Source organism: Elaeis guineensis, chromosome 7 (assembly GCF_000442705.2).
Source record: "Elaeis guineensis isolate ETL-2024a chromosome 7, EG11, whole genome shotgun sequence".
Lineage (NCBI taxonomy): Eukaryota > Viridiplantae > Streptophyta > Magnoliopsida > Arecales > Arecaceae > Elaeis > Elaeis guineensis.
In genome coordinates this window covers 81,789,542-81,816,168 of record NC_025999.2, presented here as the reverse complement: position 1 = coordinate 81,816,168, position 26,627 = coordinate 81,789,542, and the positions used below count along the sequence as shown (strand labels likewise).

General features: G+C 39.3%; 1 protein-coding gene and 1 non-coding gene across 3 annotated transcripts in view; both read right to left on the bottom strand.

Annotated features, from left to right (window-relative positions):
• Positions 1-3,756: 3,756 nt before the first annotated feature.
• The window catches only part of LOC105048834 (uncharacterized), a 37,557-nt gene continuing 14,686 nt past the window's right edge, over positions 3,757-26,627 (bottom strand). The window contains exons 3-4 of one of the 2 annotated variants that reach the window (XM_073261250.1): positions 26,257-26,560; positions 3,757-4,290 (exon numbers count right to left, since the gene is read on the bottom strand). In XM_073261250.1, coding sequence (XP_073117351.1) covers positions 4,214-4,290; positions 26,257-26,560 — 381 coding nt within the window. In that variant the 3' untranslated portion in view covers positions 3,757-4,213. Of the gene's footprint in view, positions 4,501-26,256; positions 26,561-26,627 lie in introns of both variants that reach the window. The other variant, XM_010928294.4, reaches the window with a different exon arrangement.
• On the bottom strand, positions 16,222-16,327 carry LOC114914398 (small nucleolar RNA R71). Its single transcript, XR_003801447.1, has one exon. It is a non-coding gene; the product is annotated as a small nucleolar RNA R71 (small nucleolar RNA).

Sequence of the window (26,627 nt, the reverse complement as noted above, 5' to 3'; positions counted from 1 at the left end):
CCAACAGTCGGCTATCCTCAGCCATCAACAAACTCTAACTATGACAACCCGATTGATTTCAGACCGATGACCATCGACATATTAGAGTTGCCGATCGATGGTCATTCAGACTTCCACAACTATCGATATACGATCGACATATTTTGATTACCGATATAGAGTCAGCTTATCTGAAACTGCCAGCACAGAAAGTGCATAATGGTTAGAACATGATCAGTGGGTATAACCATCTATCTCACAATCACATAATGCCGAAACAAGTGGGACTCATGTATCTAACCATTACAAGCGGTTACCAACAATTCATCTATAAAAAAAGATAAATGAACATCATTTGGTAAGGACTCTTGAAAGCTGAAACTCTGCTTCTTTGAATATTCATCTGCTGTTCACCACTCCTCACTGACTTAAGCATCAGAAGATCTCCGTCGGACATAATTTCGGTCAGTGTGGACTTTATTTTGCATGTGCTCTTTTCTGACAACAGGCGCAACAGGAGATTGGACGCAACAAGAATGAACTCTCACCTTGATTCTTCCACATGTAAAGAAGAAATATTGATTGCTTCCATATCCTGGTTCAGCTAATTTTACTGAAGAAAAGGTTGGTTGCATTCTGATATTCTATTGGAGGGTTTTTAATCAACCATTTTTTTTGTAAAAAAATTATTTAAAATTTTTGCCGCCATGTCACTTTCACCTGCAACATCACATTATCACTGTCCAATGGTCCAATTCTACCAAAAAGGAAAAAAAAAAAAGCTTCCAAGTGCCAGATTTAGATCCTCTTTGGCTAAGCTTTTAGAATGTCAGAAAGTACTTTCTGACGCTTAGAAAGTATTTTAGGATAGTACAGTGATGTTTGATAAAAACTCGAGAAGTTGTTTTGACTTTATCAGAAAGCTGAAAAAATCTATTTGAAAAAAACTCTACTTTGAAACTTTCTCCAAAAGTGATTTCTGACTAATATCGAAAAGCTATTTTGATTTGAATGAAATTTTTTTCATGACAAAAATAAACACTAACAAATTTCATAATTATATCATATTATATTATTATATTATAAATATAATATAATATAATAATAAATTAATACTATGATATATTATAAATATATAATATAATCTATTATAGTATTATTATATTATTAAAATATAATTTGATATAATAATATTTATTAATAATATGATATTATTATATTAAAATAATATAATATAATCTGTTGTATTACAATTTATTAGATTAGATTATAATCCATTATATTATATTACATTACATTATATATTATGTTGGTGCAAAAATCTGCCTGCGCCGGAGAAGCTGGAGTCGGAGAAGCCGCGGTCGCCGCCGGGACCTGCAAAGGAAGTCTAGACCGGAGGTGGGGTTGCTCCGGCAAGACCCTCCGACGCTCAAGTCAGTTCTCTGCCTCAACAAGAATGGAGTGCTCGAACGGAGAATTTAGCAGAGTTTTGAGATAAGAAATGAGCTTAGAGAATAACGTATCTGGATCCCCCTTTTTATAGGCGGAGGAGATAACGGATCGATGGCGACGTCTGTAACCGTCTGGTCGTGGGCCGCCCGTAGTCAGGGAGAATTTATTGCGAGAGGTAGTGGAGCGGAATCGTGGCCATCACCGCAGCTCGCCACGTGGAAGCAGTTGCAAAGAGTGGAGCAGCGTCCGTTGTCGTGACTTGCCAGCGGATGGGAGAATCGCCCGGTATCCGTCGCAGGAGGTGGAGCAGGTTCGTGGCCGTTATTGTGGCCTGCCAGGGGGTAGTGGAGCTGTGCGGAATCCACCACAGGAAGTGGAGCAGAGCTGCGATGGTTACTGCGGCCTGTCAAGAAATGATGGAGCTGCGCAGAATCCGCCACAGGAAGTGGAGCAGGATCGTGGCCGTTATGGTGGCCTGCCAGGGGGCGCGGATCTGTTGATTGAAGCTCGGCAGCGGTCGGAGCCCGGCCTCTGTAGAGGTCCGGGAGAGGTCCTCCTGGCGGTTGGGGTCGTGGGTGGAGCCCGACTTCCGTGGGAGTTCGGGCGGAATCCTCTCGGAGCTGAAGTTGCGGGCAGAACCCGGCTCCCGTAGGAGTCCGGGCGGAGTCCTCTGCAATCAAAGTTAAAGGTGAAGTCCGGCTCCCGTAGGAGTCCGGATGGAGCTTACCAGCAGTTGATACTGAGAGCGGAGCCTGGCTCCTGTAGGAGTCCGGGCGGAGCCCTCTGCAATCAAAGTTAAAGGTGAAGTCCGGCTCCCGTAGGAGTCCGGACGGAGCTTACCAGCAGTTGACACCGAGAGCGGAGCCCGACTCCCGTAGGAGTCCGGGCGGAGTCCTCTGCAATCAAAGTTAAAGGTGAAGTCCGGCTCCCGTAGGAGTCCGGGCGGAGCTGTTCTGTAGTTGATATCGGAGGCGGAGCCCGGCTCCCGTAGGAGTCCGGACGGAGCTGTTCTGTAGTTGATGTCAGAGGCGGAGCCCGGCTCCCGTAGGAGTCCGGGCGGAGCTGTTCTGTAGTTGATGTCGGAGGCGGAGCCCGGCTCCCGTAGGAGTCCGGGCGGAGCTGTGCTGTAGTTGATGTCGGCGGCGGAGCCCGGCTCCCGTAGGAGTTCGGGCGGAGCTGTTCTGTAGTTGATGTCGGAGGTGGAGCCCGGCTCCCGTAGGAGTCCGGACGGAGCTGTTCTGTAGTTGATGTCGGAGGCGGAGTCCGGCTCCCGTAGGAGTCCGGGCGGAGCTATGCTGTAGTTGATGTCGGCGGCGGAGCCCGGCTCCCGTAGGAGTCCGGGCGGAGCTATTCTGTAGTTGATGTCGGAGGCGGAGCCCGGCTCCCGTAGGAGTCCAGGCGGAGCTGTGCTGTAGTTGATGTCGGAGGCGGAGCCCGGCTCCCGTAGGAGTCCGGGCGGAGCTGTGCTGTAGTCGATTCCGCTGAGGGTTTCAGCTGTGGGTATTTTATACCCAACATATTACATCATAATTATAATAATATTATATTATAGTATATATTATATTATATTATATGATAATAATATTATATAATAAAATAGTATTTTAAAATATAATAATATTTATGTTATAGACATTATAATATAATCTATTATAATATTATTATATTATAATAATACAATATAACATAATAATATTTTAATAATAATATAATATAATTATATTTTAATAATATAATACATTATATTATAATATTATGTTATATTATATAGTATAATATTATTTTATTATATAATATTATATTATATTATTATTTATTATATAATACTATGCAATATTTTTTATTATCATTTTATTATATCAAAAATATTTTTTTTTATTTTAGTTATCAAATATATATTAAAATTTTAAATATAATAAAATTTTAAATATTTTATTATATAAAAAATTTCAAAATATTTTATAAATATAGTTACTAAACAACAAATATTTTTTTGTAAAAATTTTACTTTCCAACTCTACCTCTTAAAACTCTATTTTCAAAAGCTTTGTTGCCAATAGTAATCCCGAAAACAGTGCTGTACTCTAGCTCCATTGGCATGATCTACTTCCAGAAACAAAGGTTTGGTCTCTTAAGCTCTCAGCATGCCCAGCAACACTGCCATATGATGTACAAAAAATTTTCAACCGACCCCGCTTTCAGCCTTGCAACATTGTCAAATGAGCTTATGTATTTGATGAGTAAAGGAAAATTAATTAACACATATATCATGGTTAGCCAACATGATCTATCTGAAAAAAATAAAAGCACTGTTGACGTTGCAAGGGAAAAGAAATGTCCATGTGTTTGTTAATCATATATTGAGTGCAAAGACAATTGAGTACTTTTTTCATGAATTTTAAGGAGTGTTAATTGGTCTACAAATCATGTATTTACAGAATGGACCAGCGGTTTTGCATGCATGCACATGAGGAAGAGGCCTGAATTACAAGTCTATGGCTGCCAAAAATACTCTGTTCCTGTACTGAGCATTATGGTTGTAGACATACCCCACAGCTAGACTATTACACAAGAAGTGCTAGTGTAACACAAATTTCGCGTAAAAATGCTGCACAGCTGGTACGATTACTACTCACAGCGGCCACCGGTACTTCATATGGTAGGGGTTGTCAGGGAGGCATGCGATAGGAGTATACATGAGCTGTGAAACTTTTTATGCAAGACTGCAAGTGAACAATTCTCTTATAACCAAAAACAGAACCAGTTGGCCTTGTGCTTGCTGTTATGACTGTTTCAGCCTGCAACATAAGTCCCCTCCAGAAGGTGTGATGTATATCCTCTCTCTCATGGTTCTTCTTTCTGAAAATGTATATGTGAATTGATAGCTAGCATCAATAGTATGATGAAACTTGTCAATGGTCAAAAATCACTTGGCAGGAAAAACGATGGTTTTGCTGAGCACAAATAAAACCAACGTCAGCTCAAGCAAGAAGATTGTACTCATCAATCCACGGTCAACCGTCCATCCATAAATGGTGAGTCCGCCAGGGTTGGATTGCAAATACATAACTGCTGGGCCAATACAACAAGGAGAGAATGAAGGGGAAAAAAATAAGACTAAAATATGAGCCAATTAGCAGTCATACAAGTGAATTGTGTATATAGAAAATTTTACAAAAAAATGAACTAAATAGAAGAAATGGGGAACCAGTTGTCAGGGATGTCTATAGACTTCTTATGTAAAGGCAAAATAATCTATCAAGAGGCATGTACAATGATAAAGAAAAGAGGAGAAAATAACATAAAAAAGGAACTTGACTCCCTTAATGCATTGCTATAATTAGATTTTAGTGTTATTGTCCTTGGTCCATTGCAAGCACAAGAAAAGAATAAAAGTTACAGCAATATGAGAGGGACCTTGAGGTGTCCTGTCCTAGATGACTGCGAACTCCTCTCTCAAAAACTACAGTAGAATGGTGATATATGTGAACTGCCACCAGGTATTAACTAAAAATACCACATTTTGTGCCATTCCACTCCCTCTAACATGGCCCTTCAGCACATTCTGATTTTGCAATAAGCCAATGTTCCAAGAATAACAGCCGCTTGATGCTTGGCTGCCCTTATAGTTGAAACTACAAAGATAAGAGTGCTATCACCTAAGGCATAAACAGACATTTCAGTTTTCACTTAATCAAACTATTATAAGGAAAAAAATGAAAGGGGAAGAAACTCAAGCTACTAGCCCTTTTTGTGAAGAAAGATCTCCTTCCATTACTAAATAATCTCGATGTTATAACACGAAGAAAAAGAAGATACCATCAGCCTAAGCCATGGATAAAGGAATTCTGATTTCCTCTCTCCCTGCATAAATTAGAGGTTCAAGAGCCTGAAGCCTTCCTATGAGATTCGAGGAATCAATAAAATGCAATGAAATAAGGAAACTAATTCCCACTTGGAAGCGAAAGAGGAGGAGGAGGAGTACATCACAAGATGGCCTCTATTAAAACCCCCAAAAATCCAAGAAAGAAAAAGATAACAAAAGCCAGAACATCAAGAAGGAGGAGGAGGAGAATGCCAGCCAATCTTAAGAAACAAAACTAGAAGCCAACCTAGGGAAAAGATCTTAACGGCATTGGCCACCAAGTGGGGGAGTGCATCTTGGGAAGAAACAAAGAAAAGAAGGAACAGAGAGGGGGGTAATTATATCCTTTTAGATGACATCTCAACGGCATTGGGCACCAAGTGGGCTTGGGTCACATTGAACCGCTTAACTAACTTCAGGGACCACATTGAAACTTTTAAACTTGAGGAATACTAAGTAAACATAACCATAAGTTGAGGAGATGTTTTGATAATTTGTCCTAATATTAATATACAGAGAGAAGAAAAAGGGAAAGGGTATTTATATTGCCTTTTGAAAATTATGTGAGAACCGGTCCCTTTGGACCCGGTTCGCACGGAAGCCGGCATCCCTCACCGACTTCATCAGAAATCGAAAAAAAAACATAGGAAAGGGGGGAGATGAAGCCGTATTCGGCTAGAACAATGGAACCTTGTTCCGAGTCGATCCATGGCCGGTGAAGGGGGAAGAATTGGGATGAGACACACCAGCGAGGCCCGGCCTTAGCCGAGGGAGATTGGGTCAATCTTGCCCCATCCCTCCTTTATTTAAACCCCATACATCTCAATAGAACCCTCATCAAAACCCCTATCATCCTCTTTCTTCTTCTTCTTCCCCATCTCCGACGGCCACCATGTGATCGTGCCGAGTGCTGCCACCTCCTCTAGCAACCCTAACCCTTCTTCCCAAGCCCTAACATACATGTGCCGAGGGACTTTGGGTAGGAGAACCACTGAAAGTCCACCTCATCGGCTACTACTATCACCATCACCGTCTCCGGTAAGTTCTCTTCCCTCCTTTTTTCTTTCCAACACTATGGTAGAGCCTCTTCTTTTTTTTCAGTGCAGTCCCCGGTCATCATTGGCCGACTGCCGCCTCCGGCCATCGTCGCGCTGCCACCCTCAGCCACTCTGATTGCTTCAATGCCAAAATCTCCATCTCCAGTCAACCTCCATGAAAACCCCAGAGGTCCCGATTTCAATAAAGAGAGAGAAACAGAGAAAGGAAAGAAAGAAACAGAGAAGAGAAAAAGAGAAAGAGAGAGAGAGGAGGGATGGGTTTAATCGGGTCTTTTTGTTTGGACCCAACTCAGTTGAGTCTGGATCAACTCAAATTGTATAGATTCGATTCAGAAATTTAATCTAAATCTAGACTTAGACCTGGGCCAGATTGAGAGTATCTTTCCATTTCATCACAATTTCCTCCGATTTGAAGATTAATTAAACCTATTATTTATTTATGCTAGAGCCTTCGTCATTGGAAGAACAACAGATTTAGAGATCGGATTAAAAATATTATAGAATTTTAGATCTGATCAACTGTAAGTTTTCTTTTATCTCGGAGTTATTTTGTGCATATTCATGTGTTTAAAATTAGATTTTGTAAATAAAAATTATTTAAATATTTAAAAATTTAGAAAGATTTGAAAGTACATATTTATGCATGAAAAATAATTTAAAATGTTAGATCAACTATGGCATCATTTTTGCATGGTTTCAAACTTGAAAAGAGATGAGTTCTTGGTTTTAATAATTGCACGATCTTTAAATTATACATGTTTCTTGTACAACTCTTGAATAAAATTATTCTTCTATTTCTAAAAATGAGCTGTGAAAAGCTTGGTTTGACATTATTATAAAAAACTGATAAGATGATGTATGAGAAATTGATTACTATAAAAATTATGAGAAAAACTCTCTAGTCGACTATGATTCAGGTCTAGCCAACGGGACTGATCGTTGGCCACATGCTAGAAATGTATTTCTTTCGGACCTAGCCAATCAGAGCTGATCGCTGGCAGAACTAGCTCTTTTGGGTCTAACTAGTTGAAGCTGATCACTGGCACACGCTAATGCATCGCATGTATATTTCAGAACTAGTCTCTTTGCCTTGTCACGGGGTTAATCCTGGTCGTGTGAATCAGAGCTAATTTCTTTCGGACCTAGTCAGTTGGGGCTGATCGCTGGCAGAGCTAGTTCTTTCAGACCTAGCTACTTGGGGCTGATCACTGGCACACGCTGATGTATCGCGTGTATATTTCAGAACTAGTCTCTTTGCCTTATCACGAGATTAATCGTGACCGTGTGAATCAGAGCTAGTTCCTTTCAGACCTAGTCAGTCGGAGCTGATCGCTGGCACATGGTGATGCGTCACGTGTTTATTATTCAAGGACTAGTATCTCTCGGGCCATGTCACGGGGTTGATCATGATCGTAGTCACCAAAGATTGAGAGGAGATTTTTGGATATTTATTAAATTGCATGGCATGTTTCAAAGAAAAATTATCTTATTACATATTATTGTTACATAGTTATCTTTCTGAAAATTAGTTATGTTTGATCCCTCAGAGATGTTGGTAACTTATTGAGCCCGATAAGCTCATACTTTTTTCTATTTTTTTCAGATCCAAAAGAATTCTATGGGCCTTGGGATCAAACAATGAGGTGCATAGCAAGTCTGACATATTTTTTAGGACCTTGCCGTAAGGAGTGTGCTGCCATCACGTGTCCAATCTGGATGCTGGATTTAGGGCGTGACACAGCAGTATCAGAGCTTAGGTTAAAAATCATAAGAACTTAGATTAGTGAGAGTGGGGTAGAATTAGGATCTTGATTGATTTTGGATGTTTAAAATCAATTAAATTGTTACATGATATATAAGTTCCCTTCATGGATATAAATTAAAAGAGGAAGTCAACGAGGTTCAATAACTGATATAGGAGGAAATATATATTGAGTAATATAGATTGGTTGTACTATAGATTTATTTTAGACATTTAATTTGATGTGATAGCAATCTTGAATCTATTGAAAGCCATTTTGAGTTAGTGGACTATAGTTGTTTTGATTGATAAAAAGAATATAAGGTAATCGAATGATCACTTAAGGATAATATGAATAAGAAAGACTTCTACAATCATGATAAAAATTTGGCTAAGAAGAATATTTTATTTACCTAATATTGTGAGAGGATCTTCTAAATTGATTCATTTCTCTAATTATGATGTGCTAGTAATTTATAGGATCATTAAAAAATTTTGGAGAATGTTAGAGTTGTGCAGTGAAAGTGTGGTGGTTGAGTCATTTAAAATTGATCGAATGTATTAATTATGGTTTTGAAATGTGTTATGATAAAATAGGCTTTTAATCATAAAGGAAATGTGAGTACGATAGATTCTTAAGCTAGTTACGATATGACTATATTGACCGTGCTAAGGAAAGTTTTGACCATCTTATATCTAAGATTAGTTGATTATTAATTAAATTTGGTCTATTTGTCAAGTATCTGAATAATCGGTGCGGCCCGTTCCCTCTTTATGATCTCAACTCAGACATAGGAATCATGATATCAATACTTTATCTTCTTGGATTTATTTTTGTGATTTAATTTTGAGATCATTATGATGGATCATTGTTGCCTATAGCCATTACTACATAATCATGATCACTCTCATTGTCATCTAATGATTTGATTTTAATCAAGATGGGCCATTATCTTTTGTGAAATCAAAACTTCATTGTACTAGTACCAAATTCATTTCAAGCTTTATTGCAACACAATTGATATTAATTGATCTTGCAGAAAAGTTTTTGCATCCAAATTGATCCCAACTCAATCTCAAATGAACGTGCAGAGTCTTGATCACTTAATGAGTGCTAATCCTATTAGTCTAATCTTAGTCTTAAATGCGATAGAAAACTTTTGATTGCACTGATTTCAATCGAGGAGAAATGAGATCCTTGATTGTATATCAAAAGGACAAAATTTCATAATTAACGTGAAGGTGCCGAACTAAGAAGTATTCTTGAAAAGAGTCTTTGCTTTGGTATAGAAGTGTGCGTGAGCATTGTGCTTGACCCGAGGGGTCAGACTGCTTGCAAGCATTTTAGTAATGTGATCATGTGTCTGGTAGACAGAAATACCAAAGCCGGACAAAATTGTATATGTAACTTTTGCGATTGAGCACCTTTAACTTAGGAAGATCTAGATTTATTAAATTTTGAGGACGAAATTTTTTTAAGAGGGGAGAATGTGACAACCGGTTCCAAAGAGAACCGGTTTCGGACGAAATTTTTTTAAGAGGGGAGAATGTGACAACCGGTTCCAAAGAGAACCGGTCCCTTTGGAACCGGTTCGCACTTAAGCCGACATCCCATGCCGACTTCATCGAAAACCGAAAAAAAATCACGGAGAAGGGGGGAGATGAAGCCGTATTCGACTAGAACAGAAAAACCTTGTTCCGAGTCGATCCATGGCCGGTGAAGGGGAAAGAATTGGGATGAGACATGTCGGCGAGGCCCGACCTTAGTCGAGGGAGATTGGGTCAATCTCGTCCCATCCCTCCTTTATTTAAACCCCATACCTCTTAATAGAACCCTCATCGAAACCCCTATCACCCTCTTTCTTCTTCTTCTTCTCCATCTCCGGCGGCCACCATGTGATCGTGCCGAGTGCTGCCACCTCCTCTAGAAACCCTAACCCTTCTTCCCAAGCCCTAACATATATGTGCCGAGAGACTTTGGGTAGGAGAACCTCCGAAAGTCCACCTCATCAGCTGCTACTATCACCATTGCCGTCTCCGATAAGTTCTCTCTTCCCTCCTTTTTCCTTTCTGACACTATGGTAGAGCCTCTTCTTTTTTTTTGGTGCAGTCCCCAGACATCTTTGGCTGACTGTCACCTCCGGCCATCGTCGCACTACCACCCTCAGTCGGTCCGATTGCTTCAATACCGAAACCCCCATCTCCAGTCGACCTCCATGAAAACCCCAAAGGTCCTGATTTCGGTAAAGAGAGAGAGAGATAAAGAAAGGAAAGAAAGTAACAGAGAAGAGAGAGAGAGGGATGGGTTAATTGGGTCTTTTTGTTGGGACCCAACTCAGTTGAGTCTGGATCAACTCGAATTGTATAGATTCGATTCAGAAATTTAACCTAAATCTAGACTTGGACACGGGCTAGATTGAGAGCATTTTTCTATTTCATCTTAATTTCCTCCGATTTGCAGAAATGCATTTCTTTCGGACCTAGCCAGTCGAGGCTGATTGCTGGTAGAGCTAGTTCTTTCGGGCCTAGCCAATGGGGCTGATCATTGGCACACGTTGATGCGACGCGTGCATATTTCAGAATTAGTCTTTTAGCCTTGTCACGGGGTTAATCGTGATCGTGTGAATCAGAGCTAATTTCTTTCGGACCTAACCAATCGGGGCTGATCACTAACAAAGCTAGTTCTTTCGGGCCTAGCCAGTTGAGACTGATCACTGGCACATGCTAATACGTCGCATGTATATTTCAGAACTAATCTCTTTATCTTTTCATGGGGTTAATCGTGGCCATGTGAATCAGAGCTAGTTCCTTTCGAATCTAGCTAGTCGGGGCTGATCACTGGTACACGGTGATACGTCACGTGTTTATTATTCAGGGACTAGTCTCTCTCAGGCCTTATCACGGGGCTAATCGTGGCCGTAGTCATCAAAAACTGAGAGAAGATTTTTGGATATTTATTAAATTGCATGGCATGTTTCAAAGAAAAGTTATTTTGTTATATATTATTGTTATATAATTATCTTTTTGAAAATTAGTTATGCTTGATCTCTCAAACATGTTGGTAGCTTACTGAACTCGTAAAGCTTATATCTTTATCTTTTTTTTTTAGATCCAGAAGAATTCTATGAGATTTGGGATCGAACAGTGAGGTGCATAGCAGGGCTGGCATATTTTTTAGGGCATTGTCCTAAGGAGTGTGCAGCTATCACATGCCCGATCTGGATGCTGGATTCGGGGCGTGACAAATTATCTCAACTGTTGTATCCTATTAACCAAGTATTATGTTGCTGCATTGTTTTTGTGTAGCACAAAATCCTCGTGGAGCCGGAAGTTCTCATTCCTTGATTCACGTTACGATTGCAACACGCATTTATGCACATCTCCTGTTTCTCTATTAATTCTTCTTCCAACTCCGCTTCAATTTGTTACATTGTTTCAATGAGTTTATTTTGGCACTGGATTATTCTCAAACAACCATAAAGAAATGGGAAGATTGGATTTATTGAACTTAAAGTTCATAAACATTTTAAAGATTTTTCTTCAAAATTAAAGAAAAATTGGAGGCGTTACCCCTATGCTCTACAATTTTCAGGGATATCTATGCTCTACAATTTTTAAAGACTAGAATATAAATATTACAAACTTTATTACTATGCTTATATCGGTTTGTCCAAATATTTTATAAAATATAAAGATTAAAAAAATAGAGCTTTTACCTCTAAAGTCGAAACAATGAATTAGTTTAAACATATCTATTTATAGCCTATAGCATGTTCAAAATTATAAATTTCCTAAAAAATACAAGTGGAAATTAAATCTTCTGCCAAAGACATAAAATTAATTTAAGCAATAAACATTATGATTTGATTATAAAATATGAACTACTTGATTTTATTTTTTTAACATGTATATTGATCAATACATGAACTATAATGTTAGAAGTATTAAATATTATATTATTTAATCTTTATTAGTTAGAATTTAATGCTTCCTAATCTCTTTTACAGGTAATTAAGAGATTGAATCCAAACCCAAGTAATGCCCAAAATCAAGCCTAACTCAAGTTCAAAATAAAATTCAGAAAGAAGCCCAAAATGATAGAAGGCCCAAAGCCTCTTCACGCAGCCCACACAATGCACAGAAGCTTTGGTGTATGAGAGTTGGTTGCATGGTCTACATAGGAGAAAGAGTCCACAGCACATGAAGTTTGAGTGGTCAAGAAGGGAATGATTTAAAAGGTCAACAAGTCTTCACGTAATATCTGAATGGATGATTTAAAGTTTAAACACAGACCCACGTGGGAACATCAAAAGAAGAAAGACGTTGGCTGATGTGTGGGGCTTGGCGTGTGGTCACTACAACATTCAAAGGGTATGCGGGACCCAGTGATTTGAATGCATGGAGATGGGCACATGGGCTTTAGGTTCGGGTGTGCATTGGCGCAATCCTTGACAAGCAGGCACGCGAACAGCGATGCGGAAACTGATCTTCAACGGGATTCAAATATGGGACTGGGCAAAAGCAGGTGTTCGTCCGAGCAAGTCACACAGCGAGCATGGTTAAAATTTATCTGTGTTAGCTGGCGAGCAGGGGCGAACGCAGAAAGCGGAACGGCTAAACAGAAGATGAAATCTGTGGAACAAACACGTAAGGCTGCAAATGGGTCGGATTGATCCGTGATCCGACCCGACCCGGTTAGACCCGATCCGGACCCATTTAAAAGACCCATGGAGCCGGCTCGGGTTCAAAAATTGGACCCGTTCCTTTTTTTGGGTCGAGTCTGAACTTTTTGAATTTGGATCCGATCCGATCCGACCCGACCCTGGACTTTTGGGTTAATTTGGATCTTAAGATACATGACCCGACCCGACCCAACCCGACTCGATCCGAATCCAAACATAGGACCCAAACCCAGTTAGAGTGACTCACCCAAATAGGGGTTTGGGCTTGGGCCAAACTTTTTCAAACTCTTCGATCTTCCCCATCCAATTCTCAAACTAAAAATCTTCAAAACTAAAAATTTTTCAAATCCTTCGGTTCTTTTATTCTGACTGTTGTAACATATATAACAATCCAAGGAAGAAAGATTGGATGGATTCCTAATAATTTAAATGAAGGGCATCTCGATTACTTCTTCTGGCTTCTTGCTAGGTTTAGTTTTCTAAACCTTTTAGTTTATGTTTACTGTGCCATGAGGTACAAAAGTAAGAGGGCTTCTTGAATTTCAATTCGTTTTGTTGACTTTAAAAAATTTCAGAGCATGCTCTAACGTGCACAGATGTTGTGTCATCCACAGTATATACAGTCTCATTTTTAATCATGTACAAGTATTCCCCTTATATGATGTTTTAGATTAGGACAATTATATCACTATATAAAATTTATTTTTTTTTTACTTTTCTTCTTTTGTGCGGACTTCTAGAATCTTGACTCTTCTCAAAAACCGCTTGTTTCCCTCTGCTATCTAATATAATTAGTTATTAGAAGTTACAGTTTGAGAATTAGAGAAAAAAAAGAAAAGAGACCTTTCTTAGTTATCATCTAGCATTAGTATTCACTGATGATAGGTTTCAAATAAATTAAACCCGTGATCCGATCTGATCCGAACTGGATCCGAACCGGACCCGCATTTCATGGATTGGGACCGGATTATATATAGACCCGATCCGACCCGAATGATCCAATGGGTCAATAAATTTGGCCATGGATCCGACCCGACCCGATCCGATTTTTTATCAGGATGGGTATAAGTCCAAATATCAAGACCCGATCAAGAAATCAGATCAGGTCGGGATCACTCAGGACCCAGTCCGACCCGACCCATTTGCAGGCCTACAGACATGGAAACCTATGTGGACGCACGATTATACGAAGAAATACGGAAAAGAGGATAAGAAGGGGCTGTTGGGATGCGAAACAAACACGATCTGAATGCGTAAAATGAAGTCTATAAAAAGAAGATCACAGAAGACATCAGGGGGGAGAAAAAGAAAAAAAAAGACCTCTCCACGCCACAAGCCGGCCACCACCTTTTTTCACGCCTCCACCATCCTTCTCTACACCAAAACCCCTTTCTCCCTAGCGCCATCATCCCTCCTACAAATGTCAACCATCTTCCAGCTGCTGCCCAGGAGTCTCCACAACCCCAGGATGTCAGCTAGCAAGAGTTCCATGGCCGGCTAAGCTTTCCTATCTCAGAAAATCCCTGAAGTGCTTGTAACAAGCAGTGGTTTTTTTTTTATTTATCTTTTGTCTTTCTCCTTTCTATGCAATAAAATATCTGCTTTTAATTTTTTATTTTTTTTATCTAAAATCATATTTAGAATAGTTGATACTCTTGAGATGAGCCGTGATCTACGGATATGGTTCGTACTCTCGGGATAAATTATTTTTAAATATAATTCCTTCTCACCTTATATGCATCTCATCTTAACTAGTCTATACTCCAGAAGAACAGGTCGTGATCCAACGGATACGGCCATGCTCTCACCAGACAGGTTATATCTTGATAGGTGGCATATAGATTAATTGCATAATAGAAGGGTATTAACTGTTTGCCAGGTAACCAGGCGAAATTCCGAGATATTTTTCTAATTCTTGATATACTTTTCTGTCAGCATTTGATTTACTTTTGTTAACATTATTTTAGTAGATCGATCAATTTTAGTTCTTCTTTAATTCTAGTACTCAAACGTAACTCAGTCTATGATCCCTGTAGATATGAACCTGACTTGCACTATCTATATAGTAGTAAGTAATTTATTTTTGATCACCTCACGACAAGCGATCAAATTTTGGCGCCGTTGCCGGAGATCATGGCATAGTTGCTTTTGAATTCAAAAAAAAAAAAAATTTACTGTATTTGCTTCTTTACTTCTTAGTATATTTTTAGTTTTAGTGCTTTCTAACTTGCTTAGTTTACTTAGTCAAATTTACATTCCCGCAAAATAAAAAATTTTACACTGATATCTTATAAATTATTTAGGAAATTAGAGACAACCATAAAATCTAAAAAGAAAAACAATTTAATTTAGTCTTGACTGCATGCTAATCACAAAGCTTGGACATCTTGGTTTGTTGCATCTCATCTCCATAATTAATTTTAAGGGCACTTAACCCATTAATCAGATAAGGTGGGGATTTGATCACCCTTAGCCCAAAAACCACATCTTTCATCTTACATAACCTAGACCTCTAATTTAAAATTAATTAGACGTTGACCACTAAGGTGTTCGAGCTCACTAGGATAAGGCATCCGAAAGAATTGGACCGAGTCAGGATTGGCTAGTTGACTAGTGTCTAGGAAAGGGGTTCAGGGATTACGTCCTGAAGAAAGATGGTTACTTAATTAGGTCCGTTGCGAAAGCACGGAAAACTTCCCACTGATCTTACCCTTACCTGGCTAGTTAGCTAGTTGGTTTCTGACTTGGAGAATTTCAAGACAGTCTTGGCAGTTAGGAGCTGTCTAGATTTAAGGTGACCTAGGATAGAAATTTGATTAAGTATTTGACAAAAATATATATATAATTAAAAATAATAATAATAATTCTTCTCTCTTCTTAGATTAAGGACTCTTAGGCTCTTCTCTGTAGATTTCTTTCATTCTTCTCTCATTTTCAAAAAAAAATCCTGTAAAAACTAAAATATTTTGTATGCTTAGTCGTAGATCATTACGATCAGAAATTCAACCTTTTGATCCAGAAATAGAAAGAACTTTTAGAGCCAACAGACAAAGACAAATGAACCAAAATCAGGAGAATGATCCACCTAGGCAATTGAAGGAGTACTTTACTCCTTCAACGTATACCTACTCTCCCTGTATACAGTCACCTCCCGTAGAGGCCACCCAACATGAAATTAAGTCCAGTATAATCCAAATATTACCCTCATTTTATGGACTTAGTAACGAAGATCCTTATAAACATCTTGACGAATTTCTTAAGATATGCTCAACTGTCAAGATTCACAACTTCTCCAATGATGCCCTTAGGTGGAAATTATTTCCTTTCTCATTTAAAGACAAAGCCAAATACTGGCTACATACTTTGGATTCTATGACTATATCAACCTGGGATCAGCTCCAAGGAGAGTTTCTTAAGAAACATTTTTTCATAGGAAAAACTAATCAAATAAGAAAAGGCATAACTAATTTTTTCCAATTAGATGGAGAAATATTTCATGAAACATGAGAGAGGTTAAAGGACCTTATTAGAAAATGTCCCCATCATGCTGTACCCAAGTGGCAGTGAGTCCAATGTTTTTATAATGGACTATCTGAAAGACATCAATAAATGGTCGATGCATCATGCGATGGGACATTCATGCTCAAAAGTGAAAATAAGCATGCAACTATTTAAAATTTTAAATGAAAATTCATTACATCATATGTCTGCCTCTACTAAAGATAAACCCATGTTAAACTCAGAGGGGTGGAATCTATGAAATAGGAAACTCTATAGATATCCATCATAAGGTAGATGAATTATCCCAAAAGTTAGATCGATTATTAAGTGCAGGATATTCCTCTTCTCCATCTAGTCAACTGCAAGATATATGTGCATTATGTTCAAGCCCTACTCACTTTGTGAATGAGTGTCCAGCTGCACCACAGTTTCCCGAATATGTACAAGAGCAAGTCCATCAAGCCCAAACTACTCATAGACCAGGGAACAACCTTTATTCTAGCACGAACAACCCCTATTCTAGTACATACAATCCAGGATGGAGGAACCATCCGAATTTCTCGTGGAAACTACAACCAGTGGTTCACCCGATGCAACAAAGATCAGGTTATCCGGACATGACTTATGGGCATCCATCCCAGCCACAATACCAGAACCTTTCTCAACCCACCTTGAGTACCCATAGCTCGACTTTCGAAGAAAAGATGCTGCAAGCACTTAAAGGACTAGAAATAAACACCCAACTCCTTCACTCCCATATGCAATCAATAGCAAAGCTAAAGAGCCAGATAGGTCAGCTAGCAACAGCTTTCAGTAGGAGAGAGGAAGGAAAATTACCCAGTCAGTCCATCAGTAACCCAAAAGGTCAGTACATGGCTGAGAGCTCCACTGGCCCAGGAACTTTTTCCAAACATGCCAAATCTGTCATGACCCTTAGAAGTGGAAAAACCATAGATCATCCTGAGATAACTCGAAAACTAGAACCATCAAAACCGACCAAGCCAGAAAAGAAGAAATCTGTAAAGAGGGAAGAACCTACTGACTCAGCACCCACACCTAAGGCTCCATTCTCCAGTGCTTTAGAATCCCCTCTGTCTCTTGACAACAAGGGTATAAAAATGAATGAAATGCTGGAACTATTTAAACAGGTACAAATAAACTTATCCCTTCTTGATGCCATTAAACAAGTCCTGACCTATGCCAAATTTCTAAAGGACCTGTGCACACAGAAACGAAAATCTAAGGCACAGATACCAAGAAAAGTCCACCTGACTGAGCAGGCCAGCTCAATTTTTTGGCAAACTGCCCCACCCAAACTTAAAGATCCAGATACCCCAATTATATCCTGTATCATAGGGGACCTCACGATTAAGAAAACATTATTGGATTTGGGTGCAAGTGTCAACCTTCTCTCGAGCTCTGTATATGATCTATTTGGATTTGGAGAGTTAAAACCCACGACAGTGACCTTACAAGTAGCAGACCGATCCATTAAGATATCCCGTGGAATGCTGGAAGACGTGTTGGTGAAAGTAGATGAATTTTACTTTTCTGTTGATTTTCTTGTGCTGGATATGGAATCTGGTAGCAATCCCAGCCAAAAACCAATCATCCTAGGTAGACCCTTCTTAGCAACCGCTAATGCCGGTATAAATTGTAGGATCGAGATTATGGATGTATCTTTCGGGAATAAGAAGCTGAGGTTGAATATTTTCAACGCATCTCAGGGACCACCTACATATGACCATAACGAGATCAACATGCTAGAGGAAGTTGTAGAAGATAAAGCCCCTGCCTTGCTCAACTCAGATCCTTTACAGGCATGCCTAACACATTTTGGAGTGGATAATTTTGATATCGATGGATACACTAAAGTACATGCTTTGCTAGAACCACCCAATTTTAGTACCACTTTCTCTTAGACTGTAAAGTATGAGCAATTACCGACTCAATTGAGCCCTCTAGTACCATCCTTAGAAGCACCACCTATCCTGGAGCTAAAGCCTCTTCCTGCCACACTGAAATATTCATTTCTCGAACCCAATGATACCCTCCCAGTGATCATTACATCTAGCCCAACCACTAACCAGGAAGACAAACTTATAAGGATGCTCAAAGAGCACAAAGAGGGCATAGGATGGACGATTGCCAATTTGAAGGGCATTGATCCTTCTGTTTGCATGCATCACATTCACTGTGAGGCTGAGGCCAAACCACATAGGGACATGCAATGAAGATTGAATCCGAATATACAAGTAGTGCAAAAGAAAGTTGTAAAATGGCTAGATGCTCGTATTATCTATCCGATTTCAGATAGCCAATGGGTTAGTCCAACCCAGATAGTATTTAAGAAGTCAGGTATTACCGTAGTAGAGAACGACGAGGGTGAGTTAATTCCCACTCGTACAATAAATGGTTAGCGAGTATGTGTGGACTACCAAAAGCTGAATACCGTTACTAAGAAAGATCATTTTTCTTTGCCTTTTATTGATCAAATCTTAGAACGGCTAGCAGGACAGTTTTTTCTGTTTACTGGATGGATATTCAGGATATAACCAGATCCCGATATTCCCTGCTGATCAAGAGAAAACCACCTTTACCTCCCCTTATGGTACTTTCACCTTCCAAAGAATGCCTTTTGGACTATGCAATGCACCGACCACTTTTCAACGATGCATGATGGCTATTTTTTCTGATATGATCGATAAATTCTTAAAAGTTTTCATAGATGATTTTTCTGTTTTTGGTCTTATCTTTGATGATTGTCTCCAAAATTTAACCAAAGTACTTAAAAGATGTGTAGAAATGAATTTAGTGCTAAGTTGGAAAAAGAGTCATTTTATGGTCCGAGAAGGGATTGTGCTAGGCCCAAGGTTTGCAATACCGTGCCGAACCGGCCGGTACACCCCATCTCGTACCGGACCGACGGAGAACCGGCACGATTCGGTCGATAAAATCGGTACACCAGCGGTATCGAAAAATAAAAAATGAAAATGAGAAAGAGAGAGAGGGGAGGGAAGGAAGGGAGGTGGGAGCCGCCGGAGGCCGGCGGTGGTCGGCTGCAGTCGTCGGAGGACTTTCGAGCCCCGTATTGTCCGATAGGACTTTCAAGAGAGCAAAAAAGAGAGAGAGAGCGCTCGAAGGGGGGGCGGAGAACCTACCAGACAGACAGTGCCTCCGTTGCGAGGCTCCCGATGGCCGACGAGCCGACGCCGATGGCCTGAGGACGGTCGAGCGGGTGGAGCCTTCTTTTTCGAAACAGACAATGTCTGTTTCGATTTTTTTTTTTTTTTTTAAACTTATGAAGTCGACAACTGGGTTGCCGACTTAAGAATTTTTTAAAAAAAAACAAAAATCGTGAAGCCGGTAAATCGTTTGCCTACTTCACTTAAAACCATATTTTTAAAAAAAATTGCGAAACAAGGGCGATGCCCCTATTTCACGCCTGCGGCGCCACGCGCGTGGACGGTGCCCTCCGACGGCCACGGCGGCCAGTCAGAGGCCGTCCGACGGCCCCGCCGACTCCTTCCCCTCCCTCTTTTTTTTCTTCCTCTTTCTCTCTCTCTATTTCTCTCAATTTCTCTCTTTTTTTTTTCCAGTTCGGGTCGTCGGTTCGGTACGGTATGAAACCATACCGAACCGTACCACCAGCCGGTCGAAATGGCTGATGGTACCGGTTCAGCAAACCTTGGCTAGGCCACATAGTTTCTAAAAAAGGGATTGAAGTAGACAAAGCTAAAGTAGAAGTAATCTCAAAACTCCCACCCCCAACTTCAATCAAACAAATACAATCCTTTCTCGGCCATGCTAGGTTTTATAGAAGATTCATCAAAGATTTTAGCAAAATCTCTAGACCTTTGTGCAATTTGCTTGCCAACGAAATCCTTGTTGTCTTTGATGACGACTATCTTAAATCTTTCCATACACTTCACACAGTTCTCATGACGACACCAATTATTAAGCCCCCTGATTGGTCCTTTCCCTTTGAGATTGTGTGATGCTTCTGATTTCGCAATTGGTGCAGTGCTCGGACAAAGAATTAATAAAGAACCACACGTAATCTATTATGCCAGTAAAACCCTTTCAGATGCCCAATTGAATTACACTACTACTAAAAAGGAGTTACTAGCTATGGTGTTCGCCCTAGATAAATTTCGATCATATCTTTTAGGGTCTAAGGTCCTAGTCTACTCTGATCATGCGGCATTAAAATACTTGCTCTCTAAGAAAGATACGAAGCCTAGGTTGATCAGATGGATCCTTCAAAAATTTGACTAGAAATTAGAGACAAGTGTTCCGAAAATGTGGTACCAGATCACATTTCTAGAATTTTAGTCGAACACACAAAAGGCAGCGATGAGGTCAAGGAAAAATTTTCTAACGAACAACTTTTCATAATCTCCTCTAATCAACCTCCGTGGTTTGCCTACATTGTCAATTACCTGGCCACAGGACAAACCCCCTCCCCTTGGTCAAAACAAGAGAAAGATCGATTCTTCTCACAAGTTAAACACTACTTTTGGGAGGAACCTGAACTATTCAAACACTGCCCCGACCAGGTGATCCGTAGGTGTGTTCCCGAGAGTGAGTTTCAAAGTATTCTCATATTCTGCCACTCTCTAGCATGTGGGGGACATTTTAGTGGAAAGAAGACTGCAGCAAAAGTGCTGCAAAGCGGGTTCTACTAGCCAACATTATTCAAAGATGCACACAACTTTTGTCGTAGCTGCCCAAGGTGCCAACAGATAGGAAACAAATCTAGGAAGGATATGATGCCCCTAACCTCAATTTTAATAGTAGAAATTTTTGACGTTTGGGGTGGATTTCATGGGACCATTCCCAGTTTCTCATGGGTTCGAATACATTCTAGTGGCAATAGATTACGTCTCTAAATGGGTAGAGGCCATGGCAACCCGAACCAATGATCACAAAATCGTGATCAAGTTCATTCAACATAACATCTTTAGTTGGTTTGGATGCCCAAGATCCATCATAAGTGATGGGGGTAAACACTTCACAAATAGGCACTTTGAAAATTTAATGAAAAAATATAGGATAACCCACAAAGTTGCCACACCTTATCACCTCCAAACAAGTGGCCAAGTAGAGATCTCCAATAAGGAGATCAAACATATTTTAGAGAAGATGGTTAGGCCCGATAGGAAGGATTGGTCCGTGCAATTAGACGATGCACTTTAGGCTTACCGTACTACTTTTAAAACACCCATAGGAATGTCTCCTTATTGATTTGTATTTGGCAAAACTGGTCATCTGCCGGTTGAATTGGAACATCGCGCATTTTGGATCATACGGCAATTTAACTTTGACATGAAAAAAGCAGGTTTCAATAGGAGACTTCAGCTAAATAAACTTGAAGAGCTACGCAATGAAATGTATGAGAATGCTAGAATTTATAAGGCTCGACTAAAGTATATCACGACAAATTCATTATACGAAAAACATTCGAGCCCAATCAAAAAGTGTGGCTTTTCAATTCTAGATTGCATCTTTTTCCTGATAAACTTCGTTCATGCTGGGACGGACCCTTCGTTGTGACTCAGGTATTTCCCCATGGGGCTATAGAACTCAGAGATCCTAAATAGGGGAACATCTTTAAGGTGAACGGTCAACGATTGAAGCCTTACATAGATGGAATTAACGATGAAATTAATTGAATCGATTGATATAATGGATCCAATACTGCCATGATACTCAGTACAATCTGGCTGAAGACTTTAAACTTAGCGCTACTGGGAGGCAACCCAATTTATACATTTCTTTCAATTATCTAGCTTCTTTTCATTTTATTAGAAAATCCAAGAAGGACAATCATCCAAGTTGGGAGGAGCACCCCATCTACGGCTCAATGGAATCACGAACAAATCACACCCCCAAAATACGGACAAACCACCCAACAATGAAGGAGAACATTGAATCCAGGTGGTATCCTTCCTTGCATTTTCTTTCTCTATTTTATTATACTTTGTTATTCTCTTCTTCCATTAAGGACAATGAAAATTAAGTTGGAGGGGAGAAAAACTAATTTAATTAAATCCTCAAGTATGACCATGATCAGAACATGATCAGTTTCGTGTACCAGATTTTGTCTGGATTTGAAGTTAATCAAACATTCTAATTGATGAATGATTAACGGTTTAGATAATTTTAGAGATATTGAGAGATAATTATTAAGAAAATCCAATGAATGGTGGGGTTTAGACTAGACCAAATTTTAAGAGTAATTCCAGAATCCTCTTCCTACCGATCTCAATAAAGAATCTGCTTCATGGGTTTGGATGGAAAGATCGAGGTATGCAAAAAAATTTCCTTAATATTGATATATATATATAAAAGGTTCAGCATTGTCTCACTGAGTAACTGGACCCCTTCGCTTAAGTAAGCGTTGTGGTTTGCATCAAAAGGTGAAGATGCCAAGAGACCTGTTATAAAGTCAGTCTTAAGTCGTAGTCTTTTTGACTCGAGTCAGTAAGTCTAAGGGGTGTTCTACACCTAATGTCCTAAAACCAACTGACTTGGGAGTCATTGGTTTAAAACTCATTACAAGGGTCAACTAGAAATCTTAAAGGATTAGAACATTGTACTGACTTTAAAAAAAGAGACAGAAAGAGAGAATAACGAGACTAAACTACAAGAAGACACTACATCAAGCTCCTAGCAAGTTAGAGGACTTAAAGAGTGAGGTGGAAAGTTGGCAAAGAAAAAAACTCAAGAAATTTTTATGGACTTCACTCGACCATTGAATGGGTAAAATTGATAATCCGATGAAGTACCTCTTTGATGGTCTAGTCGAGTATCAATTGACTTTAGAATTGCCTAGGATAACTTTTAATTCATGGACGAGTCGGTACACAGTGCCAATTTATCTATTTTACTCGAGGACGAGCAAAAATTCAAATTGAAAAGTATGATCAATACATGAATTATAATGTTAGAAGTATTAAATATTATATTATTTAATCTTTATTAGTTGGAATTTAATGCTTCCTAATCTCTTTTGCAGGTAATTAGAAGATTGAGTCCAAACCCAAGTAATGCCCAAAATCAAGCCTAACTCAAGTTCAAAATAAAATTCAGAAAGAAGCCCAAAATGATAGAAGGCCCAAAGTCCCTTCACGCGGCCCACACAATGCACAGAAGCTTTGGTGTATGAGAGTTGGTTGCATGGTCTACATAGGAGAAAGAGTCCACAGCACATGAAGTTTGAGTGGTCAAGAAGGGAATGATTTAAAAGGTCAACAAGTCTTCACGTAATATCTGAATGGGTGATTTAAAGTTTAAACACAGGGACCCACGTGGGAAAATCAAAAGAAGAAAGACGTTGGCTGATGTGTGGGGCTTGGCGTGTCACGTGTGGTCACTAAAGCATTCAAAGGGTATGCGGGACCCAATGATTTGAATGCATGGAGATGGGCACGTGGGCTTCAGGTTCGGGTGTGCACTGACGCAATCCTTGACAAGTGGGCACGCGAACAGTGAGGCAAGAACCGGTCTTCACACGGGATTTAAATGTGGGACCGGGCAAAAGCAGGTGTTCATCTGAGCAAGTCACGTAGCGAGCATGGTTTAAATTTATCCATGAAAGCTGGCGAGTAGGGGCGAATGCAGAAAGCGAAATGGCAAAACAGAAGATGAAATTTGTGGAACAAACACGGAAACCTATGTGGACGCACGGTTTTACAAAGAAATATGGAAAAGAGGATAAGAAGGGGCTGTTGGGATGCGAAACAAACATGACCTGAACGCGTAAAATGCAATCTATAAAAAAAAAGATCGTAGAAGACATCAGCGGGGAGAAAAAGCAAAAAAAAAAAAAAAAAAACTCTCCACGCCACAAGCCGGCCACCACCTTTTTCCATGCCTCCACCATCCTTCTCTACACCAAAACCCCTTTCTCCCTAGCGCCATCCTCCCTCCTTCTGCAAGTGTCAACCATCTTCCAACTGCTGCCCAGGAGTCTCCTCAGCCCCAGGATGTCAGCTAGCAAGAGTTTCATGGCCGGCTAAGCTTTTCTATCTCAAAAAATCCCTGAAGTGCTTGTAACAAGCAATGGTTTTTTTTTATTTATCTTTTGTATCTCTCCTTTCTATGCAATAAAAGATTTGCTTTTAATTTTTTATTTTTTTATCTGAAATCATATTTAGAATAGTTGGTACTCTTGGGACGAGCCGTGATCTACGGATACGGTTCGTACTCTTGAGATAAATGATTTTTAAATAAATGATTTTTAAATACGATTCCTTCTCACCTTATATGCATCTCATCTTGACTAGTCTATACTCCAGAAGAACAGATCGTGATCCAACGAATACGGGCCATGCTCTCACCAGACAGGTTATATCTTGATAGGTGGCATATAGATTAATTGCATAATAGGAAGGTATTAACTGTTTGCCAACCAGGCGAAATTCTGAGATATTTCCCTAATTCTAGATATACTTTTCTATTAGCATTTGATTTACTTTACTTTTGTTAACATTATTTTAGTAGATCGATCAATTTTAGTTCTTCTTTAATTCTAGTATTCGAACGTAACTCAGTCCACGGTCCCTATGGATACGAACCTGATTTGCACTATCTATATAGTAATAAGTTAGTGATTTATTTTTGATCGCCTCGCGACAAGCGATCATATATCAACTCTTAACATGATTTGGATCATCAAAGTTTTCAGAAATGAAGGTTGTACAGTCATTTGCGAAACACTAAAATGCCTAAGCATGTTATAATACTTGCAGAATGTTTTAAACTAGAATTATCTAGTATTTTTTAAAAATTTCTATCATGTTTTTTTTTCAAAATTTTATACAACATAGGACAGAAATCAGGGAATTGCTCATTCGTGTTAAATAAGCCCAAGCGAAGCCTGCACGGATGCTCAAATTAACTTGTTTTATCAAGGTCAACATAAATTGATTCTCATGTTCTCAGTTCTGCCTTATATAATTTATTAAGAAATGTCCTCTAGAAAAATTGTTAGCAAAAGTTGAAAGAACTGCTTTTCTACCGATGAAGCTTATACAAGTTCCAGAACATTCTAGAAGGATGGGACTTGTAGCCAGCCAAATGGAAGTTGGGGAGAAGGGCAAAGCAATTTCTCCATGATGACTCTAAGGCTGGTGATGCATGATCAGTGGAGAATGACCAAGTGGGCACTGAAAGAATTTGCGAATTACTGCAGAAGATGACAACTACAGCTATAAAAAATTGAACATGTCATCCTCTCAAATACCATGTGGTTTTTAGTATCTCTGTAGCCTATACTTTCCATCACCTAAATAGCATGATATTAAGAAGGAATAAATCATGTACGAATTTAATACAGCTAAGGTCAGCACATAATATCATATAGATTCACTTGATCTATTTATGTCTAAGAAGCTCATCGCTTAAATTCCATGAATTTAATGCACCATCAAGATGATGATTGGACTCTAGGTAAAACACAAAAAAGAAAAAGAAAAAAAATGACACGTGAGGATGATATCATGAAATTGTCTCAAAAAAATAATGTCTGAATTCTGAAAGAAGGAAAATAACTTCAATGGTTCCTTTCTAACCTTATGCAATTATTTACTTGCAGTGATGTAATCATAAGAGCAGGCAATGAGCATTTTAAGTCAATAAGATATTCAGATTATGCTATTAGTAGCATAAGGGCTTAGCAGCTCATGTCCATCAAGAGCACCATGCTTCTTGTCTTGTCAGAATAAGTTCCCACAAATCAGTAGTGGAACTCAAAAAATTAACGCCAGGTTTAGTTAAACAGAACTAACTAAAAGCCAAATGCGACAATCTACTAGAATTATGTAACAGTTGTGCTGATATTAAGAGGGGAAAAACCAAATAAACCACAGGTAAGTGAAACTTGTTGGATGACTTTTATTGGTTTTTCTAACTACTAACAACATCCAAAATGAGATGCATCAAAAAAATTTTAGTTCTGGAAGGTTTACATACCAAGGGCTTGCCTATTGTGGTACGAGGACATGTAAGAAACCAACTGAGAATTGTTTTGAACCGCAGCACTGTCTAATGACTCCAAATCGCTTTCTGAATAAACTGCCAATGATAAATTTGCTGGAATGACCTCCAAATTAGCAGAACTGTTTGTAGTTCTCGTTTGAGAAGAATCACAGGAAATGCATGTTGTCAATGCATGCCATTTACTGGCTACTGATGCAATGCCTTGAGCCCGATGTGAAATTTTAGCAGCTGCATGTAAAGAAAGGACCACACCAACAACCTGAACAACTGAAGATGCCTGCCAGTTTCAAGAACAAGTTTAAGGGTAGCTCCTAATATTATTTAAAAAACAAAAGAAATCTATG